The 18086-nt window shown below is 30.3% G+C and overlaps 1 protein-coding gene across 1 annotated transcript; it reads right to left on the minus strand.

The window, feature by feature from the left end:
* Nucleotides 1-12293: 12293 nt before the first annotated feature.
* Nucleotides 12294-13568, minus strand: LOC115878106. Its single transcript, XM_030894475.1, has 2 exons — nucleotides 13353-13568; nucleotides 12294-13126 (listed from the first exon to the last, which is right to left on the minus strand). The coding sequence occupies exons 1-2, from the start codon at nucleotides 13489-13491 to the stop codon at nucleotides 12594-12596; spliced, it is 672 nt and encodes a 223-aa protein (XP_030750335.1). The 5' UTR covers nucleotides 13492-13568; the 3' UTR covers nucleotides 12294-12593.
* Between the last annotated feature and the right edge of the window lie 4518 nt (nucleotides 13569-18086).

The raw sequence follows: 18086 nt of genomic DNA on the forward strand, positions 1-18086 counted from the left end.
AATTTTGAAGTATGTATAATTAGTGGAAAAGTAAAAAGTTTGTTAACATTTTCTACTAATTGAAAATTCCTACCACTAATTTTGACGTTCCGAATGCTTACGTTGAAATTAAAGGAATAAACTTCTATGCTAATTGAAACCACTAATTTATTCCACTAATTGCGAGGTTCAGAATAAAAAATCCCGTTCAGAATCTCGAAATTAGTGAAATAAATTAGTGGTTTCAATCAGCGTAGAAGTTTGTTCCTCTAATTTTAAATTAAGGGAACAAACTTCTACGCTAATTCAAACCACTATTTAATCCACTAATTTCGAGGTTCGAAATAAAGCTTAAGGCTTCTTTCAGAACCTCAAAATTAGTGGCTTCAATCAGCGTAGAAGTATGTTCATCTAAGTTCAATGTAAGCATTCAGAACGTTAGTGGTAGAGTTCAACTGATGGAAAAAATCAAAAAAGTTTTGGTGGAAAAGTAAACTTTTCACTTATGCCACTAATTATCCTTCAAAATTTGCGAGTAATGTCCTTTTAGCCTTTGATTGCCATTCGTCAAGAAAAATTGTGGTTAGAAATGGAAAATTTAATGTTTATAAACTAATTATTAGGGTATCTCTATGGGCACAACTGACTACCGCCAGCTGTTGCTAGGATATTCTATTAACTTTAATTGATTTTTTTAGACATTTTAAGTAATCGTATACTTTTAAGTATATAAAGTATAATCCTTGTTTATCAAGGGTATAATTGAAACCAATAAGTTTGAGGTTCCGAACGAGGCTTAAAACTACAAGAAAATCATTTGACACATATGGAATTTACCTATTTTACTTTTTTACAGAATCTTTTATTCTTGATAAACGTCTCTGCCTAATGTCACACTCCAAATAAACTAGTCAAATATTGAATAAAAAAAAATGGCGGTAAGTTGGCATAATTTTACATATTATGATAACAATCTTCTTTTGACAAATTTCCAACTTTGACGCCATTTTTTTTATCGTATTATCACATGGTATTTCGTTTCGTATAATCCTAATACAAGCAGCTTCAAAAAAGATACAAGTCACTCAAGAATATAGTGGTCTAATATTTTTGAAAACACGTAAAAATAGTTATTTCACACGTATAAAAAGTTCGAAATTCTTGTAAGGAAATTATAATAATAGAATTATTAATTTTTAAATAACTCTACTTAAGAAACCGGAAGGTTGTGGTATTTAGAACATGATATATCGTTGAAAAGCAATGTTATTAGTTTTTTTTTAATAATAGTGATGAATTTAAAATAACAAAGATTTGAGCAATTTTGTAACAAACGGAAATAAATAATATTTTTGCTCTCACTGTGTAATATCCAATGGGTTTATTTAGACAGATCGAATATATCGACTTTCCTTAACTTATAACCCAAAATTTAACTTTAAAAAGATTTAATTCAAGATTTTACCACTGCTTATTCACGATCATGTTTTTGTCAATTTTATACATGTTTCATCTCAAAAACTATTAGAGATAAAATAGGTATAGGTTAGTATAATAGAAAAATTATGAGTTATTAAATAAGTAGTTTTCAAAAATGTAATAATATACTGTCATGCTGAAAATATTTTAGAAAGATGGAGCAGGTGCCTTTAACTAAAAATCCAAATTTTCACTAGTAACAAGTTCCGGAATTAATTTGACCTCTAGTGGTGTCTCCTAGTGGTGTTTGACCCTCTAGTGGTGTTTGACCTCTAATGGAATAAATATTTTAAAAATAATTTTCTAAATATTCATGAGCTCGAAAAAATTTCCGGAATTAATTTGACCTCGTGTGGTATTCGGTAAGAAAATTCCACACCAAATTGTGTTTGAAAATCAAATAATTAAAATGTATTTTTCGATTTTAAATAAATAATCGTAGTTACACGATAATGCAGTTTTTTAATGGAACATATTACATTCTTTGATTTTTTATTTACTCTGAGCTACTACAAGTGGTAGAACATAAAAATTTTATTAGTTCTATACAATGAATTCTTAGCCTGTTGATTTTTACTGATTGTAGTAGCTCAAAAGTGCCATTTTAGGACCTAAAATATTATATTCTTTCATTTTATAGTTACTTGAGCTTACTACAAGTGGTAGAAAATCATAATTTAAAAGGTTTTTCGGAACGCTTGCTGCATGAACAGATTTACAGTGCGTCACAGTTTTGGCAGCAATTTAGACCTTTAAATTGTTGACTTCTACTCGTTGTAGTTACACGAAAATCAAGACACAACACAATATATTCTTTAATTTTACATCAGTTTTGAGCAGTGGCGGATTTACAATTTATGGGGCCCTACGCTACATAATTTCTGGGGCCCCTACGCCATAAGTTGAGTTATTAAAAAACATAATATTTTTTTTTCAAATTTTAACACCCTTTGTAAGTGCTAATTTTATTTTGAAAAGTAAAATAAAACTAATATGTTCTTTTAAAATTTATTAAAATCTAAAATAAAATTAAAATGAAACAAAATAAAAAAAAATACGTAAATATGTATAGGAACAATACACGAGATCAAAATCAAAACATTTTGTAATTTCAGGTACCTATGTTTCAAAATAATTATAAAGAGAAAATAAAATATAAATATATTCGACAAACAAAACATTTTTTCTAATAATAACAAATGATTGAGTTTTAAAACTACAAAAATATAAGTTACTAATGTGTGTAACATACCAACATATATAACAAATAACATACCGAATGTATAAAGATGAAATTAGAAAAAAAATCACTAAAACAAATTCTTTCTTCTAATTTTTATATCGGCAAATTGCCGTATCGTGTCATCGTAATTTATTATTTATGTCAAATCACTTTCTATTGAAAGTATACCCAAATATTGTAATCTTTTTTCTGTCATTGTAGTCCTATATTTATTTTATATTATTGTTAATTTCGAGAAGGAACGCTCGGCTTCGCAACTTGTTACGGGAAGCGTTAAAAATATTTTAAGTGCGGTGTATAAATTGGGGAAAACATCAATTATTTCCTTACTATAAATGATGAATACATTGTTAAACAATTTGAAGTGGCTTCAGGGTTTGTTATTTTTAAATATTGTTTAAACCATGTCTTTGGTTTAAACTGAATGGCTTCACTAACGAGTTCGTCTTCAAGATCATCATGTTAATATTCTATAAGTTTTTTAAGGCATTCCTCATCAGTATTGTCTTTTTTTAAATATCCCCTATATCGAATAAATATTTAAACTTAATTGTCATTTTTGCATAGACAGAACTTCGACGGTGTAAGTCGGTTATTAAAAAATCTAAGAGCCTGTTGATAATTTCAACTCTAAATTTTGCTTTTCCAATAAAGATAGGGGTCTGAGTTTCCTTATTGGTTAGCAATATTTTTCTTTTTTGTTTGTTAGATGTTAGATTCAGCAAATTCTTTTTCAACATCTTCGCTTAATTATTTTGCATTTGCTTCTAATTTATCAGTTTCTAGCTCAGATTTATTTCTAATATCTTGTAAAAACTGCTCTTAAAAAATTTAATAAATGGTTCTGGTCTTTCTTGTGGTTAATTCTTCAATAGTATGTTTATTGATCTTTCTTGAAAACCATGTTAAAATTGAAATCTTGTGACCTTTACTTTCCTGGTGCATATCCAGTATTCGCAAAATATTAGACCAATTGTTAAGTTCGGTTTTAAGCTTTGATTGTACATTTGAGAACAATTTACAAGCTATACAAAAAAACATTCCACTGCTTGGTGAGTAACAAAGCCATTTTCTTTTTATCTGTTGTCCGTTTTTTAGAGCCTTTGAAAAATAACTATTGGAAAAACGTCTTTTGTGCTTTTCACATGTAATTTCAGATTTAGGATATCTAATATTATAGTCATAATTTTGAAAATATGTAAAATCTTTAACTAGACACAGTTTAATCAAATAGGAATCAATACACTCCGGCCATAAAGCTAAGTCTTGATACTTTTCAAAAGTTGTATCCAATTCAACAAATGATTTGACGCAATGTTCCAGTTTTTCTTCATTTTCGGTTGCCTTGGAAATACTAGATTGGCAGGTCTTTGTTTCAGAAGTAGGATCATTTTCATTGTGATTTTTTGAAGTACTTGGCTGGCAAGTAGATTTTTAAAATTGTTTAATATTTTTTTTTGTAATAATACTAATAATAAATATAATTTTTTTTTCGGATTGTTTATTTGGTAAGGTTTTTAGTTTAACCCTTAACTGCTAATATCTATTTTTCTTTCCTGTACGATGACATGGAGTCTTATTAGACCCCCAACCAAACTAGGTGCTTTTTAATTTTTTTTTCTAAAAAAAGTGTAAAAAAGTTTTTTTTTTTATATAAATATAATATATGAAATAAATTTATGAAAAGTAGGGCCCCTGCGGGGCCCTCAGGAATTTCGGGGCCCTCCGCTACAGCGTACATAGCGTATAGGTAAATCCGCCCCTGGTTTTGAGTAATTACAAGTGGTAGAAAATTGCTTTTTTGCATTTTTATTAACTATTCATAAACGCTTTATTGGTAAGGAATTCATAAACAGCGCGCAACGTCAGCAACAATCATAAAAGGCTGGGATGGCTAGGATCATCGTATTTTGACAGTTCAAAATATCAGAAAAACTCTTGTTTGTTTGTAATAAAGAATACCTATTGTGCAGCTTGAAAAACCAACAAAATTCTTTGTTTTAAAAATGAATCGGTTTCAAAATCATACTACATAAAAAATATACGTGAAATTGTCTGATGTAATGATCAATCATCGTGCGATGACTTATTTACCCGCATTAATAGAGGATTCTGGCTCCTACTTGAAGAAAGAAAATTTGTTTCGAATTGTTCACGAATATTTGCATCTAAACTACTCAAAATTCAAAGTGCTAAATGGAAAAAAGGTGAATAAAATATAGTGTCTAAATATTATATACATTTCATTAGACATAGACATTTAATTCAGTCCATTCCAGTCCTACATTTTCGCCATTAAGAAGAAAGGAGGTGTCCAAAGAATATAGAAAACATCTCAGCTTTGTAATTGAAATGTATCAAAATTATCATGCAAACAAATAAAAACCAGACTCTCAAAAAGATATTCTGTCATTATAAACGTCTCGATTAATGTATCTGTCATTATGTATCTCGATATTTTGTCTATTTCGATCAGAAACTGCGTGAAAATAAAGATCGCTGTCATTTTATATGTAAACATATTTGGGGAATGTTATCAATCGCATCATTTCCAAGCCAACTGAATGCCGTTTTTTTTTCGTTGGTACGGTATTTATTTTTTTTCATTATGTATCATATTTTTTTTAAATGCGGTCCTGAGTATCCTTTAGCGTCAATTATCGGAAAAACTTTTCAGTATAGGCGACGTGAATATGACCTATTTTACTATCATTCATTTATATTCACTGCATTTTGCAAGTTTTTTATACTTTGAAAATGCTGCAAAATATTAAAATTGATTCTGTATAAAGAAAATACTTTTGTCCGTTTATATCCAATTTTCATTTATACTTATACACGAATGAATATTAATTTATACTAAATACACTACTGTATGCAATTATAGAAGCGTACGTTCTATGAAAAAAATAAACTTGAATAATATTATGTTTTAAAGTATAAATAGCATAATTTGAAATTATTAAATACCTACATTGAGATTCGCATGTGAAAAGAGTGTTTGATTTAATTGCCCTAGTTTTCGTAAACAGAATGTGTGTGTGTGATGTGTGACGAAAATTAAATTTATTTATAATAAAATTAATCGATATAATCGGAAAAGATGCGTTTTAATTGATATACCCTCAGAGTAAAATCTAAAGAAATACCATTTAACATTATGATCGAAAAAAAGTCGTCAGAGATAGCTTTGAAATGAAATTTTGGAAGTTTTTGAATTGCCAGGGTCGTCGCTAAGGTGTTAGTCGCCTTTGTGCAACTTAATATTTGCCGCCCCCTTATATTTAACGAAATGTTTAAAAATGGCATAGTTTTTTTTACTTATCGTAAAATAAGATTTATTTTTCATATCAGCATAGGTCCGATTCTCCTTTGTTTCGTAGCTACAGGGTGTCCAAATCTTAATATGTTTTCGATTTATTATAATTTTCTTCTATAAGTACTGTTAGCGTTTCAAATGAAATTTTGAGAGTAAAAGTTACTATAAATGCGACGTATTTTAAGCTAAAAAAGTATCGACATATTCCCCAGGGACGTGCATATGGGTTATCACTGAAATATTTTTCTAAAAAAAGCATGTACGCCACTGACTTTTTTTCTCTTGTTAGCGAAATAGTGTAAGCAGTTTAATGCCGATTAAAAGTTGTCTCTTGATATTTTGTCGATTTCGGCCTCCTTGGTGAGATAAACGCAATTTTATTAATTTGCCTTGATCCAAATATAATAGCAACTTTTAAAATATTTTAATATCATTAACTTACAAAAATTTTAAAAAAGTATTCATTGATTCCTCATCAAAAAATATGAAAAAAAGTTAAACATGGGTATGGAAATGCATAGTTTTAGAGTTACGGGATGTTAAAACTTTTTAAAATTAAGTTTTTTATTATCTTAAATACGGTTAAGGTGTATGTGGCGCCATCTGTCGGAGAAGCGATAAACTAAACCGCAACGTGTATTGATAAACCTGGCGAATTTACCAGAAAGTAAAAGACATGATGTTGTGGAGGCGCCATCTCTTAGCTAAGTACAAAAGCGAATCAGGCAGCAATAGAATTTACTAGTAGGGGGTAGAACGCTCTCCAAGAATTTTAGAAGGTTCGAGAGACAGTCAGTAGAGTATACTAAGGGTTGGCAAACGTTAGTCTTGGATCGAGATTTCCGTATGTAAGAAGAGTACAATGGCGTTTATAATGTACTGAACAAAGAGAGGATAGTAAACACGTTGCCAAACGTATGAAATAAACGGAGAAACTGTGCACATCGCTAAGAGACGTGGAAGGGGATAAGCAGATCTGCCGCAGTGGACCGGTCGACCCAATCAATACCTCTGTTAGTACTTAAAGTTCTAGGGAAAGGTGTACGTCATGCGTTCAGCTTCACGATACTTAATTTGTTTATTTATTAACGATTAATTATTATCGTTGTAATTTTCCCTATAGCTTGAATTTTTTTTAAGCGCAAGCTAGAAACACTTGCATTTTTGGTAAAAATAAGTGGAATTGAGTGGGTGTTCGATAGTGGTCGCGCTATTAGAACTCTTAATTCAAAAATCGATATCTCAAAATCTATTAGAAATGGGACGTGCATATTTATCAATGGAATATTTTTCTAAAAAAGGTATGTACGCCACTGACATTTTTCTCTTGTCGAAATAGTATAAGCAGTTTAATGCCGATTAAAGGTTGTCTCTTGATATTTTGTCGATTTCGACCTCCTTGATGAGATAAACAAAATTTTATTAATTTGCCTTGATCCAAGTCTAATAGGAAACTTCAAAAAAAAATAATATCATTAACTTGCGAAAGTTTTAAATAAGTACTCATTGATTCCTCATCAAAAAATATAAAAAAAAGTTCCTATAAACATGGTTATGGAAATGTATAGTTTTAGAGTTACAGGTTTTGTAATTATCTCAAATACCATTATTTTTTATTTGAAATTGTTGTAGGTTGGACTAATAGTAATATGATTTAAAAATAATTGTATAGGGAAAATATGTAATTTATTAATTTTATTTTTATTTTAATTTTATTAATTGTGATTAATAAAATTGCGTTTATCTCATCAATAAGGAGGCCGAATTCGACAAATAATCAAGAGATAACTTTTAATTGGCATTAAACGTTCTACATAATTTAGATATCAAAAGAATAGAAATCAGTGGCGCACATGTTTTTTTTTTGAAGAATATTCTAGTCATAACCCATATGCACGTCCCTGATACATTTATCAACACTTTTTTAACATTAAAATATGTAGCACTTATAGTATAACCTCAAAATTTCATTCGAATCACTAAGAGTACTTGGAAGAAAATTATAATAAGTGCCGGTAGGTAAATAAAAATGAAGACTTTAACACCCTGTAGCTATGAAACAAAGCAAAATCGGACTTATGTTGATATGAAAAATATATCTTATTTTTACGTGAGGAATCTCCCAACGAGAGATGACACATGTTTTTTGAAACACGCTGTGTATTACCCGACACCTGCCCCATATAACACAACACAATCCTATAGATATCTTGAGGATATCCACCAAGGATATAGTAAATATCTTAGGGATATCCAAAAACCAGAGGAGGATATTTATGGGATATCTAGATGGGACAAAAAAAGTAATCTTCAAGACATCCCTAGGCAAGCCTTTTACGATTATTTGGGATATATCTAGGATAATACAAGGATGATGTTGGGAGCATTATAGAATATTTTTAGGACATTATACGAGGACTGTTATTTGACAATACTTACTTCATCCTTAGTTTATAGTAAAAACGTGCGCTTTTTAGTTTTATTTAGCCACATTTTGACGTTATTCATTGGATATTTTTATTAACAGCTCTAAAATATACCTACATATTATGTCAATGAATTTTGCGTCAAAATTTAGAAGTTTATTTGTATGAGTTAAGAGCTTTCAATTTATACTGTACCATCGAAAAAAAAACGGCGTTCAATTGGCTTGAAAATTACGATCGATGCCATTCCCCATATAATTTTACATACAAAATAACAGCAATCTTCATTTCCAAGCCACCTCTGACGCCGTTTTTTTCGATCGTATGGTATACCAGATTATACTACCCTTTATGGAGTCTAACAGTTTATGTCTAGCAGCAACAGTTTACATCAAAGTTAGCACACAGGCTACAGGTATAATTTCTAACACCACACATTCCAGAAACTCACAATTTAAACACAAAAATAGGATTTGTGTTTGAATAGATCAAACACGAAAATGGGTTTAGGGATAAAGAACAAGCGCTTTTCAACAAATTTTCACCTATAATTTTGTCACAAATTTTTCATTGTGAGACCCAGAGTCGTTCGTCGTTTTTCGATATTAGTTGAGGTTAGGATAGAATTTCTGCTAGAACAAGGCTAGAACTATGAGTATAAGAAAAAACTAAGTCAAACTCAACCAGTTTTGTTAGTTTCAGTCATTTTTAAGCCCATTTAATATCGACAAACGACCGATTCACCTCGAATTTCACTAAATCAAAGAACTGAATAATACACGATGCAAAAACAAACAACTGTCGAGATGGATTGTGGGAAATTTTTTGCGCGGGCGTTTTAAATTCTCTGTATTACTGGGAGTGGCCAAGCTCATAAATATCCAGATTATCCAGAAGATACCAACAGGATATTTTGTTGCCTTGACGTAATATATATCTATCTGTATGGTTTATTGTAATATAAAAAGTAGTGCATTATTTATTTTTCGTAAATATCTAGACGATATTGTTAGGATATTTTATTATCATGAGCATGTTTGGATATCTCAGCTGGATGTACATTAGATATACGACAGAGATATCCATAGGATATTGTATTCTGAGACATCTACAGGATTTCAGGATGTCTGGGGGATATCCTATAGATGTCTTTATAAGATGATCTTATAATGGGACATTCCGACATTCTATGAATATCCTGCGGATATTGTGTGTTATATGGGATGTATGTATCAATAGTAATTAATAATATCAGTAAATAGGCGGTACTTACTCAAATAATTAAAGTAGGTACTACTATGCTGATGACTGCGCTCTAGTTGCAAAAACGTTACAGAAATGTTGAACACATAGACCTGGGCATACGAAGCTTTGGGCCTTAAGCTGAACATCGATAAAACTAAAGTTATGTGCACTCCCCCGGAAGATCATAACAATACTATAAAAATCGGAGAAGAACTATTAGAATATGTAGCGGAATTCAATTACCTCGGCAGTTTGATTTCGGAAAAGTCCAATATCGACTCTAAAATTCAGCACAGGATTAACAAATTTTAATGTTTCAATCAACGGCGTTATAGTATTTAAGGCTGATGTCATAAAATATTTGATAAGAATTTTATATTAAGGAAAATCATTATTCAATTTTTCTGTTATTTATATTTAAAAAAAAATCAATGATGCCTATTTCACAACCCCAACTCATTTCAGGCGGACCTAATCAAAAGTTATATTTTTGGTATACAAAGCCTGTTAAAAAGTCATATATAGGGGATGAAAAAATAAGAAACGATTTTTAAATTTTCTGATTTTTTTAAATACATAATAACGTTTAGAGAGAACCAAAATGCTCTTGAAATTGGTATATTGACGGCTATTTATAAATGTTAAGTCAAAATTGAAAAAATCGATTTTCTGAAAGGATATACAGGGTGGGTTTTAAATAAGTGCAACTATTCTTAGCGGCAGTATATTTCGACCCCAGAAACACACGATTATGAGTTTTTTTTCGCGAAAAAAAATTGAAAATTTTTTTTCGCAAAACATTTTTTTTTTAATTTTTAAAGTAAAATAACTCTGTTGCTTTAGTTATTTAAAAAACAGTAAAGAGAAAATATGTTTCTTTTATCGAGATCTACCACCCCTGCAAATATTTGCACTTATTCGAGACTCACCCTGTATCATACCCAGAAAATCGACAATTGCAAACTTTCATATGAGATACGAGTAGCTCTAAAACTATTAAAAACATAGTTTAAATAGTGCAATTGTGTGTAAAGCTCACTAGCTCTATCTATAAAGAGGTAAACAATCATTTAAATCAATGCATGAACCGTTCGAGGTCGCGAAATAAGCTAGTATGCTTTTAAACTACGTTGAAGTTCACAAAAATTTAAGAGAAACAAATTTGGATGATATATATACCTAAGTTAAATATACCGTATGATCGAACAAAAACGGCGTCAGGGATGGCTATGAAATGAAGATTGCTGTCATTTTATATGTAAAATTATATGGGGTGAATGTCATCGATGTTCATTTCCAAGCCAACTGGACGCCGTTTTTTATCATACGGTATATTTTTGTTAAAAGTAAGTATAATGGAGCAATATTTTTGTTTATTGTAATGTTTTGTTTCATAGTCATGATGATAATTTACAGTTTAAAATAAAAAGATAAAATAAAGATATAGGTAGGTATGTAAAAACTGATAAAAGTTAAAAGAAAAATGTAACTACATATTTTATGTTCAGTAATTTCTAATTAAGAACTTTATGGTGTTGATTTTAGTTCTTAATTTATATACCGGGTGCGTCTCAAAAGTGGCTCACCCCTATAACGTTTTTATTTTTTCACATATAAAAACGAGATTTGGTATGTTAATATATGACATAAATTAGCACTGATTGACGTTTTCATAATTGTTTTTGGTCACTTTCTGTTTCACCGGAAATTACTACAACTTCTGATTTTTAAATAGCACCCTCGGTATTTTTTTACTTTATTTGATAAAAAATACACTCTGAGGGTGCATCCACATTATCCTAGAAAAAGCGGATCGGCGTATCGGCGTAACGACCTTGAAACGGTTTGATTTCAGCCAATAAAATTACTGGAAATCTATTCAAGGTCGTTACGCCGATACGCCGTTTCTAGGATAGTGTGGATGCATCCTGAATAGAGTGACATATCAGATGTCAACTTTGACATTTTCTCATATGCTTTATTTGAAATTGAAACATGCGGTTCATAACGACAATTTGACACAAAATACCAGGTGTGTTGTATACCAAATTATTCGTAAAAAAATATTTTTCCAAATATGCTAATGAGCCACCCTCGTTCCATTTGAAAAAAAATGAGATATGGTAAAAATACGATTTGGGCTTCTTTTATCATTAACAGTCAAATCTATTTTTCCAAAGCTCTTTGATTAAAAAATAGTGTTTTTAACACAGCCAGTGCACTCTAGATTGAAATTTCAAATACGATTTTTTTAAAGCGAAAATGTCAAAGAAATAGTTGATGTCAGATGTCATTCAATTCAGAGTGTCATTTTCTATTGAAAGAAGTAAAAAAATACCGAAGGTATTATTTAAAAATCAAAAGTTGTAGTTATTTTCGGTGAAACAGGAAGTGACCAGAAAAAATTGAAAATATAAAACTTGTAGGGGTGAGCCACTTTTGAGACGCACCCGGTATTGTTTCAGTTCCACTCTTAGGTTCCACTAAGGTGATTTTTATCATTATAATCTAATATCATTAGAAAATCAAAAAGAATATACTAGAATTGTATATATACAAAATCATATTTATTACAAATTTTTGTACATTTGTATATGACAATAAAAATTTGTTAGTAAAAATATAAAGCATTTGTTATGGACGGATTGCAACTAAATAATAAAAATATTCATATCTAACTTAACATTACACACTAACAAAATAATTATATTACAATATATAAAAAATTATATACCTAAACGTATTTTTTTAAATAAAATAAAATAAAAACAATGGAAATGCAATATTTCCTTATTAATCTAGTATTCGAAAAAATATTAATACCAGACATAAGTAGTGCATGTTTTGTAAACATCTATTCCATGTGATGGAATAAACTAAAAATATTAAAAAACTATGCAACTTAAATATCTGTATGGTGTGGTCCAGGTTTTTGCACCTCAATGCTATAATGAGACTGTGGAGCTGAACCTCTCAGTCTTCGATATTTTGCTCTTCTTGCCTCGACGAGAAACAGAACTCCTGCAGGGAACAACAGTAAAGATCCCACACAGGCCAGTCCAAATGACCAACCTAAATCGTTGTTTCTCCAATAAGGCATCCAGTCACGATTATCCCCGTTAAAACCGAATATTAAAACTGCAATTAATCCACAAATTCCACCCAGTATCAGATTTGAACCGTTGCTTAACAAGAGCAAGAGGTACTTATCATGATCTCTACTGCAGAAACAATATAGCCATGTCAAAAAGGCAGCAACAAGGACTAAGGTCATACACAACGTAAAGAAGAACTGGGTTGCAATGAAAAACCCTGGCAGTAGGAAGTCATCTATAATATAATACTCCTCTTCAAACACCCACCAACAACCAGTAAACTTGTAGTCATAATGGTGGCGGAAGTCTTCAAAATTATTTAGGCATACTTCCCAGAGACCTAAAATTGAAAAAATAAGTTATTTTCAAAAATATATCCTTTATTTTTTAATAGATGTAATAAATAGTTAGGTATTACCAATAGTTATTTAATTCCTACATAAATATTAAACCTATTTATTTATACTGGGCATTTTAAATTATTAAATTACACGTTCTATGTTTAAACAAGGTGTGTTGTTGGGAACCGTTAATAATAATACAAAATACACCCATTAACAACTCACCAATTTTCTGGAAACTTGCATCTGGGTATTGGCCATCATTAACTAACCAATAAGGGGAACAGAATGCTATTAAAATAAATAGAAATGCTGTAATAGCTACAACAATTGCACAAGACCCTGTTTTTGTTTTCAATCCCATTTTAGATTTATTTTTATTTAGAAAATCAAAATCAAAAAGTCAAAAAGTTGACACAAAAATCCTAGAAAAATAACCAACACCTAAATGTCAAATTTAGACTAGGGATGTGCAAAAATATCGATATAATAATATTTAAAAAATATATCGATAAACTTTAATATGTTTCAAGGATGGGCCACACTACACTGTAATATAATTTAGATAAAGATTTGGATCTACACCGTGGAAATAAAAAATCACATCTACATTTCTAGTTTATTATTTTATGATCTACACTATAATGACTCTATACATTATCCCGATCTGCCCCATATCATCCAGAGGTGGGTAAAATGGTTTTCAAAATATATTTAAATGAAAATATAAAATAGATAATAGAAAAACTATTTAAAATACAAAATAGAAAATACTTTTTCAAATGTATTTAAAATAAAAAATGACATTTTGTATTTTGTATAGCTATTTTAAATAATTTCATTTGAAATAGTTACCCATCTCTGATATCATCTCATATCAAAGCCAGTGGCTCGTGAGTAAAAAATTAGGTAAAGAGTTATTTTTTTTTTAAATTGCGCCGCAGGAGAAATTTTTTTTGGCACATTCACCATTTTATCAACATTTTTAAAAATATTATTTAAAAAATTTTTGCTGCATTCACTATTTTGTCAACATTTGTTTTGTTATTATTTTTACACTAATACCTATAATATTTTCATTTTAGTTTGGGTTAAAACGCATTAAGTAAAAAGAGATACATCAGTTTTCTGCAGAATCCCCGTGTTTATGCAAAGATCTTTTTATATTTACGAAATCAGTGAACCCTTCTTTATTCCAAATACCATGTTTATTAGAAAATAGTAAACACAACCAACAAAATAATTTTTGTAAAACAATATACTAAACCATAGCCAATTAAAATTAGAAAACCAGGAAGACTTAAATTTATTATTATAAGATTTACCACTTTTTCTTACTTCTTTTTTGCAATTTATGGTTAAAGTTTCAGTTGGTCGCCCTTGAGATAAAACATCCCTCTTATCCTAATCTGTCCACCGTCTGAAGGGAGTTTCCAATAAATTGCACACCAAGTCATTAATCGGGTTCATTTTTTAACACATACACACACACAAAACAGTTTTAAAACACAACAAAACAAACAGCAAAAATCGGCAAAAATTAACAAACGGTTAAATCAACAAAAGCAAACAACAATAAAAAAGACAAACAACAATAAATAACAACAACAACTTCACAGTCTTTACACGGTTAATTACTCGCCGAAGTAGCCGAATATTAGCATAAATGCATAAATTATGCGCCGCCGTCACGCATTTCCTGAACAAAAGGAAGACGAAGAGAACTGCCCAAAACCAAAAACTCATTCACATCGGTCAGCGATAATAAACTTCGGGGCGGGGGGATTTACATCTGCCACTAGGCTGACGTTATGCGTTACCATGGAAACCGTGCAGCCGCTTGGCTCAGAAATAGAAACATTTTCACTTGCAGTTCTGGCTTGTAGGCGCGTGCGGGCCTATAATGCTACTTTTTCGGCCGGAATTAACTATGCGGTGGACCTATTTTGCAGAGGTCCGCCCGGAAAAAAATAAATAACTTATAAGAAATTACCATTTTATTATTTAGATGCATGTAAATATATTAAACTAAATTAATATTTTAAGTAGTAAAGTTTTTTCTTTAATTCGGTGAAGTGCCCCTTTACCTACTGCACCTGACGAGCCGCGACTGATCAAAGCGCATTTGCTTTTTGAATTTAAATATTATCTTATTTAATTATTATACTTTATACTTTGTAATTCGATTCTGTGTACAGGACTGCTCGTTTGTGGAATTTTGCTTTCTTTTAGAATAAAATGAATTTAGATCTTTATAATAATCATCCTCAACGATACTCTATTTAACAGAATTATTGCTTTTTTTGCCATTATTTATAACTTTTGAAAGAGAAGTTCAAAAAATGTCGTCAGATAAATTTAAGTTAGTTATACCAATCCCGCGTAAAATGTTTTGTGCAATCTGACTAGTCTTCATTAGGCATTTTGTAAAACGACTGAAAACAAAGTAGGCTCTTTGTACAATATCCTTCTTTTGTTAAAAATTCCGGCGTTTTATAATATGCCTAGTCTTTTTGCAAAATGCCGAGTTATTCGATACAACTGCGACATAATATACAAAACAAATATTATTTAAAATTAATATGCATTTTGTTTGTTTCAGTATTCTACGAACCAACAGACATAAGTATTGCACAAAAGCCGTTCAAAACAAACAACTGGAAAGCTATTAAATTTATAACTCCAAATCTGGAAGAGTTGAATCATATTTATAACTTTTTAAAAGAAGACAAGCTAAAAAAACATAATGACAAAAACGACGATCCAGTTAAAGTTCTAAAATACGTTGCAAGTGTGATTGATAACGTTATAGTTACTCTTGGAGAGAAGGGTATATTAATTGCAAGGAAAGGTTTAGCTACTGAACCCTTTTTGCTCAGTAACGAATCAAACAGAATATCAGTTAGACATTACCCTGTGAAAGCGAGAACGGATATTGTGAATGTTAGCGGTGCAGGAGATTGTTTTGCAAGTGGATTTATAACGGCCTTCTTGGAAAATGTACCAGAGGAAACATGTGTATCTGTAGGTTTTGCAGCTGCTGTTTCTGCCCTATACTCACAATCGGCGGTTCCGACTGAAATATTTACCAGAAGTCATCGAAGCTGGAAGGAAAAAGCAGAATATAACACACTCTAATTATTCTCTTAGATTAGAGTTTTCTTACATGATATTGGATATAATAATAGATATGTATAATACCTCCAAGCTTAGTTTAAATAAAAAAAAGTTTATTTTCTTTGATTTGATATATTGGTCACTAATAAAGCATTTTAAAGCAAACATTTCTTTTAAGAAATATATTATCATTTATATTAATAATTTCTCTAATAATATATTATTTGAAAAATGTGTATTATTTTATTTTGAATATCAAAAGTAACGATATTTCAAGATTATGATTTTTAGATTTTCTATAATATTCAAATTCGTGTATTTTAAGCTGTCTGAGGGCCTTTGTCTGCTTCCGAAAATTAATTTATTTTTTAGGCAGTCAGCTTTATTATTAATAAAGATAAAGCAGATAAAAGCATATATTAAGTCCGAATCACTCATCTTAGCAACTGAGTGCAGTATATCATGAGTATGAGTGAGTAATAAGATGCATTTCCAACATTATTTCTTATAACTAAATAATACAAGGACGAATAACATCTGTAGCAAAATTGTTACCATACCACCAAACAGTGCCATGGCACATATTTTTCTTAACATAGTCGCTTGAAGAGATATTTATATTTTTGATAAACGTTTTGACTACGCCTATGGTGTATGCGGTGGTGTCATACTAATTAATTACGAAAAAAAAGTATTAAAATGTTAACAAAAGGTACAAAACTAGTATCGACGTATAGCGACATATCAAGTACATTTTAATATCAGAAAAATAATTATCGAATTCAATAAAAAAACGCTAAAAAAGTGCAGTGGGCTGTTTATTTTTAGTGGGCTGTTTGGTTTGGTAAACACATAATGTATTTAAGAAAACAGAAGAAATATGGCATTAAATACAATATTTACATCATATTATCTCTATTACACCTCATACAAAGGAAAATTATTTATAATATCAATACATAGTTTATTATCGTAGTTTTCATGTAGTTAATGAACGGGAAAAGACGTAGTTTTTGAAGAAAAACTACACGTAGTTAATCAGGTAAATTACGTCTTAGTTAACTACTTCCGAACCCTGGTCATCAGCTGGTCACCAGCGACAATTTTAGCGGTTTTTAATAGTTTATGTGTAGTGAGCTTTGTATAAACTTTATTACAATGGTGATTAGTTGTTCAGCTTTCAAGTGTAAAAACAGCAGCAATAAGAAAGAGGCAGGAGTTACGTTTCATAGGTAAATAAACAGTCCGCTCCACCTTTTTAGCGTTTTCTTAATTTTCTTATTGAATTCGATAATTATTTTTCTGATATTATATGTAGTTGATGTGTGCTATACATCGATACTAGTTTTGTAGCTTTTGTTAACATTTGAATACGTTTTTTCCGTAATTAATTAGTATGATACCATCGCCTACACCATAGGCGTAGTCAAAACATTTATCAAAAATATAAATATCTATTCAAGCAGCTAAGTTAAGAAAAATATATGGCCACGGCACTGATTCGTGCCATGGTAACAATTTGGTCTCGGGTGTTATTTGTCCTTGGATTCTTGAGTCATTGGCTGCAGGATCCTATTGGCTGCAGCCAGAGTTGTTAAACAACACGTAGTAACTAACAAACTACATTTACTACATGTCACAAGTAGTTTTTTAAATGTCGAGTAGTAAATGTGTAGTTTATGTAACTAATGTAGTTTTTTTTAAATAACAGTGAAAACATAACCGAAAAACTTTGTTTGTTGATTAATTTAAATAAATAAAAAATTTATGTTTTGTGGATTTGTTCCTTATTATGTGATATTTTTGATAATATTAAATCTTGATCGTGCAACTTGTACATTT

This window comes from Sitophilus oryzae, unplaced genomic scaffold (assembly GCF_002938485.1).
Source record: "Sitophilus oryzae breed Bouriz unplaced genomic scaffold, Soryzae_2.0 scaffold_1500_pilon_pilon, whole genome shotgun sequence".
Lineage (NCBI taxonomy): Eukaryota > Metazoa > Arthropoda > Insecta > Coleoptera > Curculionidae > Sitophilus > Sitophilus oryzae.